This window comes from Gymnoscopelus braueri (genome assembly GCF_963280865.1).
Source record: "Gymnoscopelus braueri genome assembly, chromosome: 9".
NCBI lineage: Eukaryota > Metazoa > Chordata > Actinopteri > Myctophiformes > Myctophidae > Gymnoscopelus > Gymnoscopelus braueri.
In genome coordinates, this window is record NC_137610.1 from 40454709 (window position 1) to 40470745 (window position 16037).

At 43.3% G+C, this 16037-nt stretch overlaps 1 protein-coding gene across 1 annotated transcript in view; it reads left to right on the top strand.

The window, feature by feature from the left end:
- Positions 1-16037, top strand: part of LOC308091664 (neural-cadherin-like) — a gene marked incomplete at its 5' end in the record, with an annotated part of 233509 nt that overhangs the window by 147307 nt on the left and 70165 nt on the right. Inside the window, 7 exons of the mRNA XM_080437326.1 lie at positions 2148-2478; positions 3341-3730; positions 4380-4645; positions 5235-5380; positions 6044-6303; positions 7781-7999; positions 9900-9993. Of these exons, the coding sequence (XP_080293452.1) occupies positions 2148-2478; positions 3341-3730; positions 4380-4645; positions 5235-5380; positions 6044-6303; positions 7781-7999; positions 9900-9993 (1706 nt within the window). The remainder of the gene's footprint in view (positions 1-2147; positions 2479-3340; positions 3731-4379; positions 4646-5234; positions 5381-6043; positions 6304-7780; positions 8000-9899; positions 9994-16037) is intronic.

Below are 16037 nucleotides of genomic sequence, written 5' to 3' on the forward strand. Positions count from 1 at the left end.
GGTTTCCCCAGACTTACAGGCTTTACGAGGCTACACTGCCACTGTGGTGGATTTAGCGTGGACTCTCAACAACATTTAGAAGCAAATTAAAGACACCTGGAATGCAATCAGAAGCCATATGGAAGGAAATGGGCTATTGGAACACACGCATACAATTCTGCATATCGCCACTGTCGGGCGGAAACCTTGTATGTCCAAAGCCGTTACTTTACAGAAAATGAAGGGAAAAAAACGTGTATTCCAATTGATAAATCCAAGTGTAGTTAATATTTAGTCCCTCTTGTTAATACTTTTCTTTGGTTCAATATATATAAAAACCCGCAGACAGACTTAACCACTTTCACGTAAAGTCTACTGACTGATGTGACTACGTTGTGAGCTTGTAGATTTGCTATTTTTGCTACTTTTGCAAGAGACTCTGTACAATGAAGTAAGGCATTGAAACATAAAAAGCTGAAATATGGAGATACAAGGTAACAATATTCATTTGGGAGGTTCAGGAAAAGAACAACTTAGCTATAATGCTTAAGAGTTTAATAGGTTGGGGAAAGTAATGTGCTGAGTGGTGATTATGCAAATCATAAAGCAAGATGAGGTGCCCAATATTGAGGGGAAAAAACATTATATATATGGACACCTCGCCCCTAATTGAGAATATGGATATAAAAACAGCCAACAAGTGCTGCGTTGTCTTTATAATTAAACATTATTATTACTATTTAGTCGGACAAATGGATGCTACAGTTTATTTATTGTTATTTTGTGACATGCGGTTTATTACAACGGCCAGCTGCACAGTGTGATGGGCCAAGAGACATACAGAGCCGTGCCAATAACCACAATATCCCAACTGGGAAATGAATAATGATACACCGCTGATGAAGGCTTGACGCCGAAACGCGTACGTTGTTCTGTCTGCTCTGCAGTCTGCAGTATATCATGCCAACTTAAATATATAAATAAAGGTGCCTTTAAAGGACAGTTCCTTGAGTGCTGGTATTCTCTTGTGGAGATGAATAATGTCCCTTCACTATCAATATTACTGCACCATTGATTACTGTACTGTACTGTAACTAAGTATATTGACAGTACAACTATAATTTTACAGTGGTATAACGTTGCTGTCAGGCAGAAACCTCCTATCTCCATACTTTGCCCTACTTGATCACACTACAGCGTCACACAAAAGCATCAAAAGTAGCAGATCTACAAGCTCTGCCCTGCTCTGCTCTGCTTTACCCTCTGAATAATTTTCAGCGCTTGCTTCCTTTGCACTGACTGTATGATGGAAGCATTTGAACATTGTGTGAGTCAACAGTCTGGCTAGAGAGAGAGAGAGAGAGAGAGAGAGAGAGAGAGAGAGAGAGAGACAGACAGTGACACAGCGCTTCCTGATTAAAAATGCATGTGAAGATTGCAGACCTAGAAGAGAAATGCTTTTCCTGTGGCCATGTTTTAAACTGCAACATAAAATTGCAGTGAGAAAAAGTGAGGATTTGACCATGGGGGTGAATAAATAGTTCCAGTATTTACTGTCTGGATAAGCAGTTCCAGTGCTTCCCATGTGGGTTGCATGGTGTCAGTGTTTTACCATGTGAGTGGATTAATAGTTCCACATCCGTGATTTTCAACCTTTTTAATTTCAAGGACCGCCAGTTTGATATGCGTACCCCCATTTGATAAAATGTTAAAACACTGGGACTCCAATCTACACAGTAGACAATTTAACTCTGAGAGTGTCCAGGTGGAACCAAATGGACCCGTGACGGGTCCATTTGGTTCCATCAGGACACTCTCAGAGTTACAGACTCGTAAGCGTCCGTTTTGTACCCCCATTGTGGGTGGGGTAACCGGATTTTTTTCTGCAGATCGCACTCCCCCAGTGGTTCTTGTATTCTTCTATTTGTTTTACTGAGGTTACGTTTAGGAATACCTGGTGGCGACCGTTCCGAGGTCGCCGGATTTTACCCGGGGCGAGCGAGCATGTTTTGGGGCGAGCGTTCTTGTATTCGTGGGTGGAACCCCCCTGGTCTGGACACTCTCTGAGTTACAGACCCGTAAGCGTCAGTTTGGACGCCCCCTGGTGGTCCCCGGACCCCACGTTGAGAAACGGCATTCTAAGATGAGGTTTGATTTCATCTCTCTAGGTGACCGCCACCGACCCGGACAAAGACGCCGACCAGGGCGCCATTCGCTACTCCATTCACGGCCAGGGCGCCGAGTCCCAGTTCATGATCAACGACATCAGCGGGGAGATGTACGCCCAGCGGACCATGGACCGCGAGGAGCGCGCCGTCTGGCGCTTCGTGGTCATGGCCACCGACGAGGAGGGCGACGGGCTCACCGGCTTCACCGACGTCATCATCAACGTGTGGGACATCAACGACAACGCGCCCGCCTTTCCCTGCGCGCCGGACGGGTGCCACGGCAGCGTGGCCGAGGACTCCCCTCCCGGGACCTTCGTCATGGAGATGACAGGTACAGTAGTGTGTCAATTAGACATAATGCTAGGTTCATTAATTACCTGGCTGGTATCTTATAGTTCCATGTTTCCATGCTTAGGGCTGTCACTGTTATGACATTTTGCTTGACGATTAATTGTCACTGAAATAATTAACGATTTAATTGTGTTTCTGTCATTGAACATTATGAATAAAACATTTAGGCTTCGTAAACAAAAGTTGCGCAGGGCAAACAACAGACATATTAAATTACTTTATACTTGAAAAAAAATATGTAAAATTATGTAATAATTGTGACAGGCCTGCAGTTGTTAGGTTCATTGATTACCTGGTATAGTTTCATGTTTAGACAGATGCTACAGTAGGTTCATTGATCAGCTGGTATCTTATAGTTCCATGTTTAGACAAATGCTAGGTTCATTGATCACCTGGTATCTTATAGTTCCATGTTTAGACAGATGCTAGGTTCATTGATCACCTGCTATTATAGTAGTTCCATGTTATTTAGACAGATCCTAGGTTAATTGACTCCATAGTATCCTATGGCTCCATGTTTAGTCTGATCCTAGGTTCATTGATTGCCTGGTATCCTATAGTTCGATTTTGTCTAAACAGATGCTAGGTTAATTGTTTACCTGGTATCATATAGGTTCCATGTTTAGACTGATGCTAGGTTCATTGTTTATCCTATAGGTTCCATGTTTAAACAGATGCTAGGTTCATTGTTTACCTGGTATAGTCTCTTTGAGGCCCGGCCTACATGGTTCTCTCTGCACACTATTGATGTGACCGATTTGCCTTGTTTATCGACTAGAGTTCAATAAACACTGGTAAGTCGCTCTGGATGAGAGCTAAATGCCTAAATTGTAAATTGACAGCGGTGGACCGCGACGACGCGGCGGTTGGCCAGAACGCCATCCTCACCTACCGCATCACCGAGAACGCCCGCAACGCGGGGGGCGACGTCGGGATGTTCAACATCGACGCCAGCACGGGCACCATATCGGTGGCGGCGGAGGGCCTGGACCGGGAGGCGGCGGAGAGTCACCGGCTGGTCGTGGAGGCCCAGGACGGCGGGGGAATGACGGGCACGGCGACCGCCACGGTCGTGGTGACGGACGTCAACGATCACGTGCCGAGGTTTCGAGAGGAGTGGTGCGGGGCCCGCGTGTCCGAGAGCGACGACCCCGACACCCCCATCCTGGAGCTGAGCGCCGTGGATCTGGACAGCGGCGCTTACGGACAGCTGGACTTCACTGTGGTGGCAGGTGACTACGACTGACACTGTACTTTATTTCCTCACTGATTGTTTAATCCATTACATTATCGAGAAGCGTGTTTTTTTTTAATAAAAATGTCTTTGGATTTGGATTTTTTTATACATCAACAAATACATTAACCATTTAAAGGGATAGTTTACTCTGAAAAATCGTTTTTTTTCTATCGATTAGTCACCTCTATTCTTTTGTTTTTGTCGCATTCCTAAGCCAATAATTTGATGACCAGCGGAGGCAGCGGTTATAGTAGGAGACAAAGGAGACTATTTGTGTCTCCTACTGTAACCGCTGCCGGTCATCAAATTATTGGCTTCGCAATGCCACAAAAACAAAAAAGTATCCAAGAATTCAAGTCTCCATGGGGTGACTAATCGATAGATTATTTTAGTCATTTTGGGGGTGAACTATCCCTTTAAGCATTATTTCAAACTTGATCGCACAACAGTGTCATGCAAGAACAGTGAAAATAGTAGATCTACAAGCTACGAGCTTGAAACCTTTTGCCCATAATGATACACTCATAATAGGGCCAGATTATGAATCGATTATTTTGTAAAGAAATGATTGATTACCGATTAATCGATTGTTTGTTATAATCGATTACATAGATTAGTCCGATTAACCGCTGCACCCCCTACAGGTGACCCTGAGCAGAGGTTCTACATGTCCAAGCACCGGACGGAGCAGAGCGCCACCCTGAGGCTGAAGAAGAAGCTGGACTACGAGAAGGCGGGCGAGCAGCGCTTCAACCTCACCATCAGGGTGGAGGACTCTGACTTCTCCAGTCTCATCCACTGTCTGGTGCTGGTGGAGGACGACAACGACAACGCCCCCGTCTTCACCCCCGCCTCCCACCTGCTGTCCCCTCTGTCTGAGGACGTGGCTGTGGGAACCAGTGTCATCCAGGTGGTTGCCCATTATTTTCGTAGCAATTTTTATTTATTTATCAATGAATCGTTGTGATAATTTTTTTATTGACTTTTTATTTAACTAAATTAACTAAATCGATTAGTCTGATTAGCCCTATTTAATACTTCATCGTACTATAACGATGTTGCACGAAAATAGCAAAAATAGCAGATCTACCAGCTCACAAGCTCACAATGCATCGCATTTGGGGGCGGCCATAGCTGAGTGGTTAGTGAGCCCGCCTAGGGAGCCAGAGGCCCTGGTTGCCCCAGGTACGATTCCAGGCCAGGCCAGCAAATGTGTCGATGAAATGAAATATGTCCCTGAGCAAGACTCTTAACCCCTAATTGCTCACAGGCCCTCATTGGAAACAAGACCGCAAGGACTTTCATGAACGGACCTGTTAAAGGAATTATCCTGAAGTGTTATGAGATTGTAGATCGGCAATTTTTTGCTGTTTTCAAAAACGTTTGAAAGAAGAAAAGAAAATGTATTCACCAAAGTCAATTGTTTTTCATTAAAATCAATTATCGATTATTTTTAATAATCAATTAAATTCATTAGTTTGACTGTTGCACCCCTACAGGTGGTGGCCAGCGACTTGGACGCGGGGCTGAACGGTGACGTCCTGTACAGCATCTCGCCCGAGTCCGACCCCTACGGACACTTCGCCATCAACCGAGCCGGCGTGGTAATGGTCGCCAGGCCCCTCGACCGCGAGACCATGACAGGGTACGAGTACGCACGCACCGCACCGTGAAGCGTTGTGACTAATAGCTTGTAGATCGGATACCTTCGCTATGTATTTATTTATTTTATTTGCCCTATTTTTTTACATTTTTAAAGTGTAAAACTTTTAAATGCAAAGCCCTGTTTTGGCCTTGTACATTATTTATTTTGTTTATTGGTACTGGTCATTGTTAGTCATTTCCCTGCACATTTCCTCTTCTACCCCGGATTTGAACCCAGTTTCCTGCGCAAGTGCTGACATTTTTACCATTGAGCTAATAGAGCCTACCTGCTTGCTCAGGGGATACATTTAATCTTGACCATCAGGTCAAAATTCATGTCAGATCCTATGTCTAGGTGAGACATGACCTTCTTTGACACAATCTAAATGTCTCAATAGAAGAGAGCAGGGAGACGAAATACAACCACCCCAATTGTTTAAGTTCTATTGTATTAACATACTCTATTGGACAAAATTACGTTTTATTCTTAAAAAAAAATTAATAGTGCCGCTTTAAGTTATTTGTCTGTCCTGTGCAAAAAAAATGATATATGATTTGTTCCAATGTTCAATGTCAAAAACACAATAACATTTTTAATCGCAATCATTTGTACGACAGTTAATCGTCAACTGAAATGTGGTGATGGTGTACAACAACCCTACAGGTACGAGCTGGTCATCGTGGCCGTGGACCGCGGCTCCCCGGCCCTGAGCGGCAGCGTCACGCTCCAGCTGCCGCTGCTGGACGTGAACGACAACGGACCGGAGCTGGAGGCCGCGTACTCCCCCGTGCTGTGGGAGAACAGCCCCGCCCCCCACGTGGTGCAGCTCAACCAGACCTCCACCTTGCTGCACGTGGTGGACAGAGACTCCCCCGAGCACGGGCCTCCCTTCTCCCTGGCGCTGTCTCCACCACACTCCCAAGGTTCTTTTCATTTCATTTAGACACTTCAGCTTCAGGATTAACCATTTACCATTTATTGCAATGATAAACCATTTACCATTTATTGCAATGATATTGCATTCAGTGTGACTCTGCTCATGTGATATTACAGATTACCTGCGCAAGCATGACACAGATCTGAAATCACAAACCCCCCAGAGCAGAGAATAAGATACAGTTATTACATGAACCTAACATTGAACCTTCAATGCATAAACTACCATATATCATATTACAATCCATAGAACCACAGTACAATCCACGGAATCATCCTATTAACAATATGAACCTTCAATGCATAAACTACCATATATCATATTACAATCCATAGAACCACAGTACAATCCACGGAATCATCCTATTAACAATATGAACTAAATGCCACAGGGAGGAGGCCCGGGGAGGTGGAGGGAATTTGAAAACTGACAGCTGTACGACCAGCTGAGACAGCGAAGCACGTAGAATGAACAGTGAACAGAGACTGCTTAAATGAACCACCTTAGATGCACTGTGGGTATGAGGGCGTGTGTGTTAGCTTGTAGCGAATGAGAATAAAGAGAGGTTGAATGTGGAGAGACAGACTGATTTGTAGGTGTATGTATTAATTATACTTATTAGAGAATGAATGGGTGAGGTCCGGGGAGTGAGCATATAAACCTCCTGCCTTCTGTGCCTACATGAACTATCGCTATGCTGAATTTTTTATATATATTTTTTTCATATCATTTTCACTTTTTGTTTTCCATTTTTAGTTATGCTTAATTTTTATAGCGGGTTTGCTAGTTTAGTTCAGTGGTCTTCAATGTCTTTTCATACTAAGGACCCCTTCAGAGAGATGAACCAGGGACCCCCACTACATATTACATAACATTGTGTTGCAGATTAAACTTTTTCATAGAATGCATAGATAGCTTCATAGACTTGTTTGACAGCACTATCATCAAAATCTGCTTTATTGTCACATTACAGGCTTACCGAAGTAAAAAAGTGGGTGAAATTAGTTTTTGTGCATAGTTCCCATCGTATCGTTATTTCCAAAAAAGAAAAGAAGGGGAAGAAGAACAGGGGGGGGGGCAAGTGGGAAAGGAGATCAAAAAAGAGAACAAAAAACTTATCATAGAATGGGTTAGCCAGGGGCGAGATTCAAACAAGCTCAGAGAAATAGTGAATATAGCTGATCAGATCAGTGATGCATTGTGAGCTTGTAGATCAGCCATTTTCACTATTTTTAAGACTTCTGACAATTCTTGACAGCAAGCGGCTTAAATGTTGACAAACATTAAAACTAAGGAGATTTTCTGTATGATTTTAGTTAGCTTTGTAAACACACAATACAGTTTCAGTGTTTTTTTTTTTTTTTTTTAAAGCCTTGTTTTTTTTATTAAAAAAACATTCTATATTTTTTGTATTCTAGTTTTGGTTATTTTGTTGGTTCTAGCTAACTATAATAACCTTGCAGACTTCCACCTGCGGGACCATGGGAACGGCTCGGCCACGCTCACGGCCCTGAGGAGGTTCGACAGGGAGAGACAGAGGGAGTTCCACCTGCCGTTGGTCCTCACCGACAGCGGCCGCCCGCCCATGACGGTGACCAGCACGCTCACCGTCACCATTGGGGACCAGAACGATAACGCTCACCAGGCGGGGGAGAAAGACGTGTATGTCCACAGCCGCAAAGGTGAGGCTGAGGTTGTTTGATCAAACAAAATAAATAACAACACACACTGCTAAGAAATCATTGCTGTCGGGCAGAAACCTCATATCTTCATATATCATAAACTTTTTAAGTTTTTCCGTAAATTAACGCCCTACTTGATCATACTACAGTATCACACAAAAGCATCAAAAGTAGCAGATCCACAAGCTCGAAACGCGGCGCAGTCCTGTATAGACTTATACTATATGTTGGTTTGTTTACTGTTGAGTGAGAAAACAATGTTGCACATTAAGCTAATCCTCTGGGGACCCCCCAAAATCATTTGCGGACCCCCCTGGGGGTCCCGACCTCCAGTCTGGGAACCATTGGTCTACAGTGACTGCCCAGGTAAACCACAGCATTATTATTGCACACCGTCTGCTTTTCTTTCTGCGACGAGGTTCTGCACCGCTGACAGACCATGAAGGAGCGAGGGCGTGGGAGGTGGGAGGGGTGGGAGGGTGTTATGGGATTAATGGCATCGCTGTGGGAGGAAAAGTTTTCATCCTGTGCAGCAGCATCGTGTCGAATTCATAATCGGCCTCCGCCATTATAAAGAATCAAAGTTTTGTTATGCTAATGCTTGTGTGTGCGATCTTCTCCGGAGCCCTCTGCAGAGTTGCCAACTAAACCCTGCCTATCCCCTAAAAAAAGATAATCTGAACAGAACATTATAACGAGCACCATGGCTTGTTTACGACTTTCTTTTATTTTTTTTCGTGTGTATCACCCTCAGGGTAAGCCGGTCAGGTGTTTTGGACTCGTTAGTGTTTTTGATTGCACGGTCGAGCCACGCGGCGCAGTTTTTGGGTAATTGTGGTAAACACCGGCACCGTGACTCATCCGGCTGCTGTTGTTTACCCAGCTGCCGTATTCTGGCACTGTAGGTCGATAATAACATAATCCATAGAGTCAGAGATAGGCCCACTTCCTTAAGCCCCCACGCTCTGTGAAGTGGAGCAGAGAGTCTGTTCCACTCAGGCAGCGGGAGGCTCCAACGGTTACCAAGGTACAGTAATAACTAGAACAGAACGTGAGAATGCAAGATAAGGGAAAAAAATAAAGAGTGGCTGAAAGATAAATGTTGCCATCAGCGGAATTTCGTCCGGGAAGAATGTGTCTTTCTTGGGTGCGTACGTGTTACTATACTGTACCTGTGAGGGCCGAATGTCCGTACAAGTATGGTAGAAGTAGAGAAAGCACTGCAAAGCAGAATGCCCGCAACACTCCAGATTAAACAAAGGTGCTGCACGGTTCAACAATATCATGAAACTGAGAAAACAGCCAGCACACAATAAATGTCTTATTTACTTCTCCACGGACAGAGCAATGGACGCGTTTCCACCTAACAGATCTTCCTCAGCTTATGGGAAGACCTGTTAGGGAGACCTGGCTGTAATGAATCCATTGGAGAGGTAAAAGGACATTTATTGTGTGCCCGCTGTTTTCTCAGTTTTATATGGTAGAATTAGAGAAATGGACATTTGTGAGGACCATTTTGCTGGTCCTCACTAGAGAAATTGTTGTTTTTAAGGTTAAGTATGATTTGGGGAGATAGGAAGGAAGATATTTAGGCTGGGCATAGGGTTAGGATTAGACATTTAGAGGTTAGGTCTAGGAGTTGGGGTTACAGTTTTCCCTATCTTATACTTAGATGTGTGGCGATGGCATCGAAGAATCGCAGATAGGTCTGCTATTTTTCTGCTATTTTCAACAATTTTAAATGCTGTCCTAAAATGTGTATAGAAATACAAACATGCGTGTGTGTGTGTGTGTGTGTGTGTGTGTGTGTGTGTGTGTGTGTGTGTGTGTGTGTGTGTGTGTGTGTGTGTGTGTGTGTGTGTGTGTGTGTGTGTGTGTGTGTGTGTTTAACCTTGAACAGGACGGCTGGCCACTGCTGCACTGGGGACGGTGTACGCCCCTGATCCTGACGACTGGGACAACAAGACCTATACCTTGGAGACTCGCGCATCCAAGTAGGAACGCTCTGCTATGCAAACATATCAGCACTCCTTGACCTATTAAGACCTGAGGCCGATTCTACAAATGCCTTCTAAATCAGTAGTTCTCACACTTTGAAGATTTTTCCCAAATGTTCAAAAAATAGCAGATATACAAGCTCGTAGCACGGCACGAAGTGACGCGCTGTGAGCTTGTATATCTGCTATCGAAAGTGACATCAAAATTACATGCAGACGCAGTTATAAAATATCATATACTCTGATTGGCTATGGAAGACAAAGTAAGCTCTGTTACCGTAGAGACAACTTCCTTGTTTACATCACTGGTTCTCTCAACGTCCGCGGCCACCACCAGGGGGTCGAAATGGACCTTTACGCGTCTAACTCTCAAGAGTAAAATTAACACGAATTGTACATGGTGTAATGGTTAGGAAACAAATGGACCCTTATGGGGCTATACTGTAACTCTGACAGTGTACAAATGGAACCAAATGGACCCTTATGGGTCAATTTGTTCACTGTCAGAGTTATGGGGGCCTTACATATACAGTATATATCAAACTGGGGGTCCTTGAAATTAAAAAGTTTGGGAGACACTGCCTTAAAAGCATGCAGCCATCAAGTCTCAGAGTGTACAGCCTGTTGCAACCTTGTATGTCCAAAACCGTTAATGGGTCCGATGTTATGTGGTTATTGTTTGTTTGTTTGTTTGTTAAACTTTTCATTGGTCAGATATTTATAAAAACCCACAGCCACGCATAAATGAATACTTCACCCCCCCCCAATGGCTTTTCTTTCGATCAATTACTCACTCTGTGAAGCCTTGAGTTCATGGAACATTTTTGTTTTCGTAGCATTCCTTCATGGTGAATGAAGAAGACAAAAACAAAGAGAATACCTGATGAACTGAAGAAAACAGCAAACCTTTATCAGAATTCTGTTTATAAAACTCCAAAGCAACTCTCACAGAGTAAGCCAAGTGTCCATGATCTCATTACTTCCAAAACACCGCATTTTCGCTGAAACTTTAATATTTTAAACATTTCCTGTGTAAACAGAGTCATGCAGCTGTGCTGGTGAACTCGGCTCCCGTTGAACACCACATGAAAGTCAAAACTATTAAATTTGCATTCATTAAGTAAAATGTCAACTGCCTGGCACCAGGAAAAAATAAACATAGTGACTGTGGTGTTGTACTGTAAGTGTTGGCTAAATGTTAGGCTAAAATTATTGCTATTATTTAGTTTTATTCACATAAGTGTGGTGCCAGTCACATCTGTCTGTCATCTTCTCTGTGACTATCGGCACTTCCCCCCGTCCTCACGACTGCAACTCCCACTATCTTCATCTACTGTACACTAGGCCAGTGGTTCTCAACCTTTTGGTCGGGACCTCAAGGGGGGTCCCCACATGATTTTGAGGGGGTCCCCAGATGACAGTAAAGTGACCAAATTTTTTTTAGGAAAAAAGACCATTACTGCGTCAAAAGTAATCAACAAACTATAAAAACTGGTCAAACAATAATATAAAAAATAGGCAAAAAAAATGTAAATAGTTGAGAGGCGTTGTGAGCTTGTAGAATGTAGATCGTCTATTTTCACAATATATTATCTGTGGAACCGAGTTAAACTAAATGCTCTGCATTAGGTCATAACCAGGCTTTTCTCCTCAGAGATGAGAAAAGGCTGGGAATGAGGCTAGTCCAGACTCATAATAGTACTAGTCCATACCTGGGAAAGTACGCACCCATACCCTCATGAAGGTGGGAAATGCAATGGGCCACATACTGTCTGTATAAATCAGTGGTTCCCAACCTTTTTCCTTGGAACCGCCCCCCACCCTCTTACATGCGTTATGTCACTGTAGCATGCCAAATTGATGAGACCGTTTTGTAATTAAAGCTCTGCCCTTTATTGACTATACACCCATGTATATGAATAACAATAGCCTTCATGGGTCTACTGCTTGCCATACGTTTAAATCATAGACCTTCAGGCATGTTGAGCCATCTCTCTCTCTCTCTCTCTCTCTCTCTCTCTCTCTCTCTCTCTCTCTCTCTCTCTCTCTCTCTCTCTCTCTCTCTCTCTCTCTCTCTCTCTCTCTCTCTCTCTCTCTCTCTCGTGGTTTTCTCTGCTGGCATTGTGTGTGTGTATATGTTTGTAAAGAGGGGAGCACAATTAGACAATGGGAAATACCTGCCGTTCAATTAACCCTGGCACTGCTCCCATGAGTCACCCCCCCCCCTCCACCCACCATCTGTCTGGGCTATGGGACAGAGCCCGCGATTACAGATCCTATAGCCCGTGGCGAAAATGCAAATAAACCGCTTAAATGTGGGAAAAGTTTCCTCACTCTCTGCATATGGCAATGGGTAATAATGCCAGTATGCAAGTTTAGACCGGTTGGTAAACCCACTGATTTTATAGTAGGATATGTGGTGAAGGAATGTAATGACCTTTGACCGCACCCACGACACCTACACCTAATCAGTGCATCCTTAAGTTCAGGTGGACGTTTGTGCCAAATGTCACGAAATTCCCTCAAGGCGTTCCTGAGATATCGCATTCACAATGACAGACAGACAGTACTGTATTCTACAGATGCACAGACGGACGGGAAGTTAATCAAATGTAATGTAATGTAATGTAATGTATTTCTGTGTGGACCCCAGGAAGAATAGATGCTGCTAAGGTAGTAGCTAATGGGGATCCAAATAAACAAACAAAAAATGTATGTATGGACGGACGGGCGGGCGGACGGACAAATGGACGAATGGACGGACAACTTAAAGCCTCCGGCGAGCAGATGAGGCATAAAATGGGGAAAAGAGCACACACGCCTGTAGCTCTAGAATGGCTGATATTCCATACATTGTATGTTTCGGATTATACAGCCATAGAACACTCATTGAAATTCCTGCGGGCGATTCACCTCCGCAGCATTTGTCATGCTCTGTGTAGTCAAGCAATAATTAATTAGTTAGTGACAGGCGTTCATCTCTTGTCATGTACAGTAGTAAGAAAGCGTGTATTTAGTCAAATATCTCCACTTTCCACGAGTTTCACATGGACCATATTCACTGTACCTGGTGGGATGACATTCAGCACTAAACACACTTCACAGAGCACCTTATATAGTGGAAAAGAAGAAGGAATTCCGCACACTGTTCTCAAGCTCCAAGAAACTCACTTTTTATTTTTGCAACGTTTCGACCTTCTAGGTCTTCATCAGGCAAATATTATAAATACCTTATATAGTCACACATTGCCAGGTGTGATTACAGTTAACCCTGCAACAACTGCAACTCACCTGTCAGAAGCATGATATTGTTTTTGTTAGGTTTTTGGGACAGGTTTATGCCCGATCTATACTGTACATCGTACGGCCGTTTTGCGAAAATAGCCGATCTACAAGTTCAAAACGCGTTGCAGATACTACACGTTGTGAGCTTGTAGATATGATGTTTTTGGTGTGAGGCACAGTCGTACAACAGAGCATAAATTAAGCTTTAGGGACAGCTGCTCATACTTTGGGACTGTCCCAATGTTTTTCAGGACGTCAGGTCACCTTGAAGTTCAAAGGTACGAGAAGGAGTTATGCTATAACTCAATAAACCTGTTGCACAATGATAAGTTATTTCCAAGAGTAAAACCTGCCCCCTGCTACTGTACGTATAAAGTCATTCCTTTGGGCAGTTGGAAAGATGAGAGAGTGAGTTGGAAGAGGAACAATTTCTATGTGGTTCATGCCAGCAGCGGATGATAAAAATGAAAACACAATGAATAAATTATAAAAGGTCGCACTGGCCCACTGAAACAGTTTTCCTATAGTTGGTTGTGGGTAAAAATAAATTTTAATACGAACATTAAAAGCCATATGGACTACTCACGAAAACACAAACGAGAAAATAACATACAAACATGCAGTAATTCTATACAAAATGCATACAATAATACGATAGACCAGGGGTCTTCAACGTTTTTCAGGCCAAGGACACCTTAGCTGAGAGAGAGATGAAGCAGGGACCCCCACTATATATTGTATAAAATTGTGTTGCAGATTAAACTTTTTCATAGATTTCATAGATACAGTAGCTTCACAGACTAGTTTGACAGCACTATCATTAGTGTTTAATGTTTTTTGGTTTGTCGACTTATCTCTTCTCTTTTTATGTTGGATTCATGTTAATGTGTATTTAACCACTTAAACCCTCAATATTTGTAAACTTGATCTTGGGCTCTGTACTTGGTCTGCTCCTTTTTCCCTCTAGACTAAACCTCTTTACCGAAAACAGCCGATCTACAAGCTCACGCCTCGCGCTAGATCGGCTATTTTCGTCTATAATTTTCCCCACAGAATAGGGATGCTAGGGTTCAATTGGTTAAAAAAATTAAATAAAACAACAACAACATGTTCTTATCACGCAAAGATTTAGAGGCCCCCCTGTAGTAACTCCGAGGACCCGAGGGGTCCCGGACCCCCTGTTGAAGACCCCTGCAATAGACCAAATCATCATCGGATCACCACAACCGAAAAATGTATTTTCGGTTAAATAATGCCGCCAGGTATTATTATCATATGGTGTAGTATTATTCGTTAACCATATATTCTGGAACAACAGGAGATGAACAGGTGAACGAGACAATGTCTAGCCTTCTGTCCACTTCCACTGTTCACCACAGGGCTGTGTTCTTTCCGCTTTCTTGTTTATTTTGTACACGGATGACTGTCGCAGTAATCACGACAACCGTTTTATCATAAAATACGCGGATGACTCAGTCATTGTCAGCCTTCTCGACAATGACGAGGTCGGGCATGGTCAGGTCACAGAGGACTTCTATAGGATGTTGCCATCTGGCCGTCGTCTGGGTGCCCCTGGTGTCAAAAATAACAGATACAAGCACTCCTTTGTTCCTGCCTCAATTCGTGCAATCAATGCTGCCAGTAACAGGTAAAGGATAATGTTACTGATGATGATGATGATGATGAAACAAGCACTTTATGACCGGCACTTTATAATTCTGAATGTAGCCTTTGTTTTATCTCTTGCACTTTATCACTTTATCTCTTGCACTATGATGATGATGGTGATGATGATGATGATGATGATGATGATGATGATGATGATGAAACAAGCACTTTATGACCGGCACTTTATATTCTGAATATAGCCTTCTGTTTTATCTCTTGCACTTTATCTCTTGCACTATGATGATGATGAAACAAGCACTTTATGACCGGCACTTTATATTTCTGAAGGTAGCCTTTTGTTTTATCTCTCGCACTAGATGCGCCCAGACTTATGTTTTATGCTATGGTGTTTCATGTCTGTTGTTGTCCTGTATTGTCTGTATGTTTTGAAACCACTACTCCGGCTGTAAACCTATTTGCCCTTCTGGGACATTAATAAAGACCTTGACCTTGACTTGACAGGACACTTATGATATTGCCATTGACTATTAGAAATATATTATTTGGTTTCACAGGTTGACAAACTAGACATGAGTTAGTTAAAAGTGTCCATAAAGGTTATGGACACTTTTTGTATATCATCAAGATATACCGATAGACATTGTAATTGGAAATTCAGGTCTACATGTTTGTTTACAAACCTGGTCTTTACAAAATCATTATCCGTTGATGTGGAGTGAAGCTATATATTGTGCTATATAAAGACTGCAGGTCATTCAGCTGATATCGCTCCATCCCAGACGACCGTTGACAAGCTCCATCGTCAGGTCTAAAAGTCCCAGGCCTGTGACAAGCAGAACACTTTCTGGGGGAAATTTAATCACTGCACGCCGCTTATCAGGAGATTGAAATCAGAATTCAAACAGACGGAGCAATCTGCAGCGTGCCGCTGTGGTTCCGGCCATGAAAGTGTCCGTGCCGACGCAGCTGAGGCAGAGAGAGGGTCTGCCAGCCAGGGACCCTCGCGTCAAGCCCGCTCAGTATTCACACACTCAGGATCAGATTAGCTATGCCAATTGCATATTTGTTTTATTCATATCACAAGTTCTGACAGTTACTATGACAACTATCGAGCCCTTTTGTTGGAG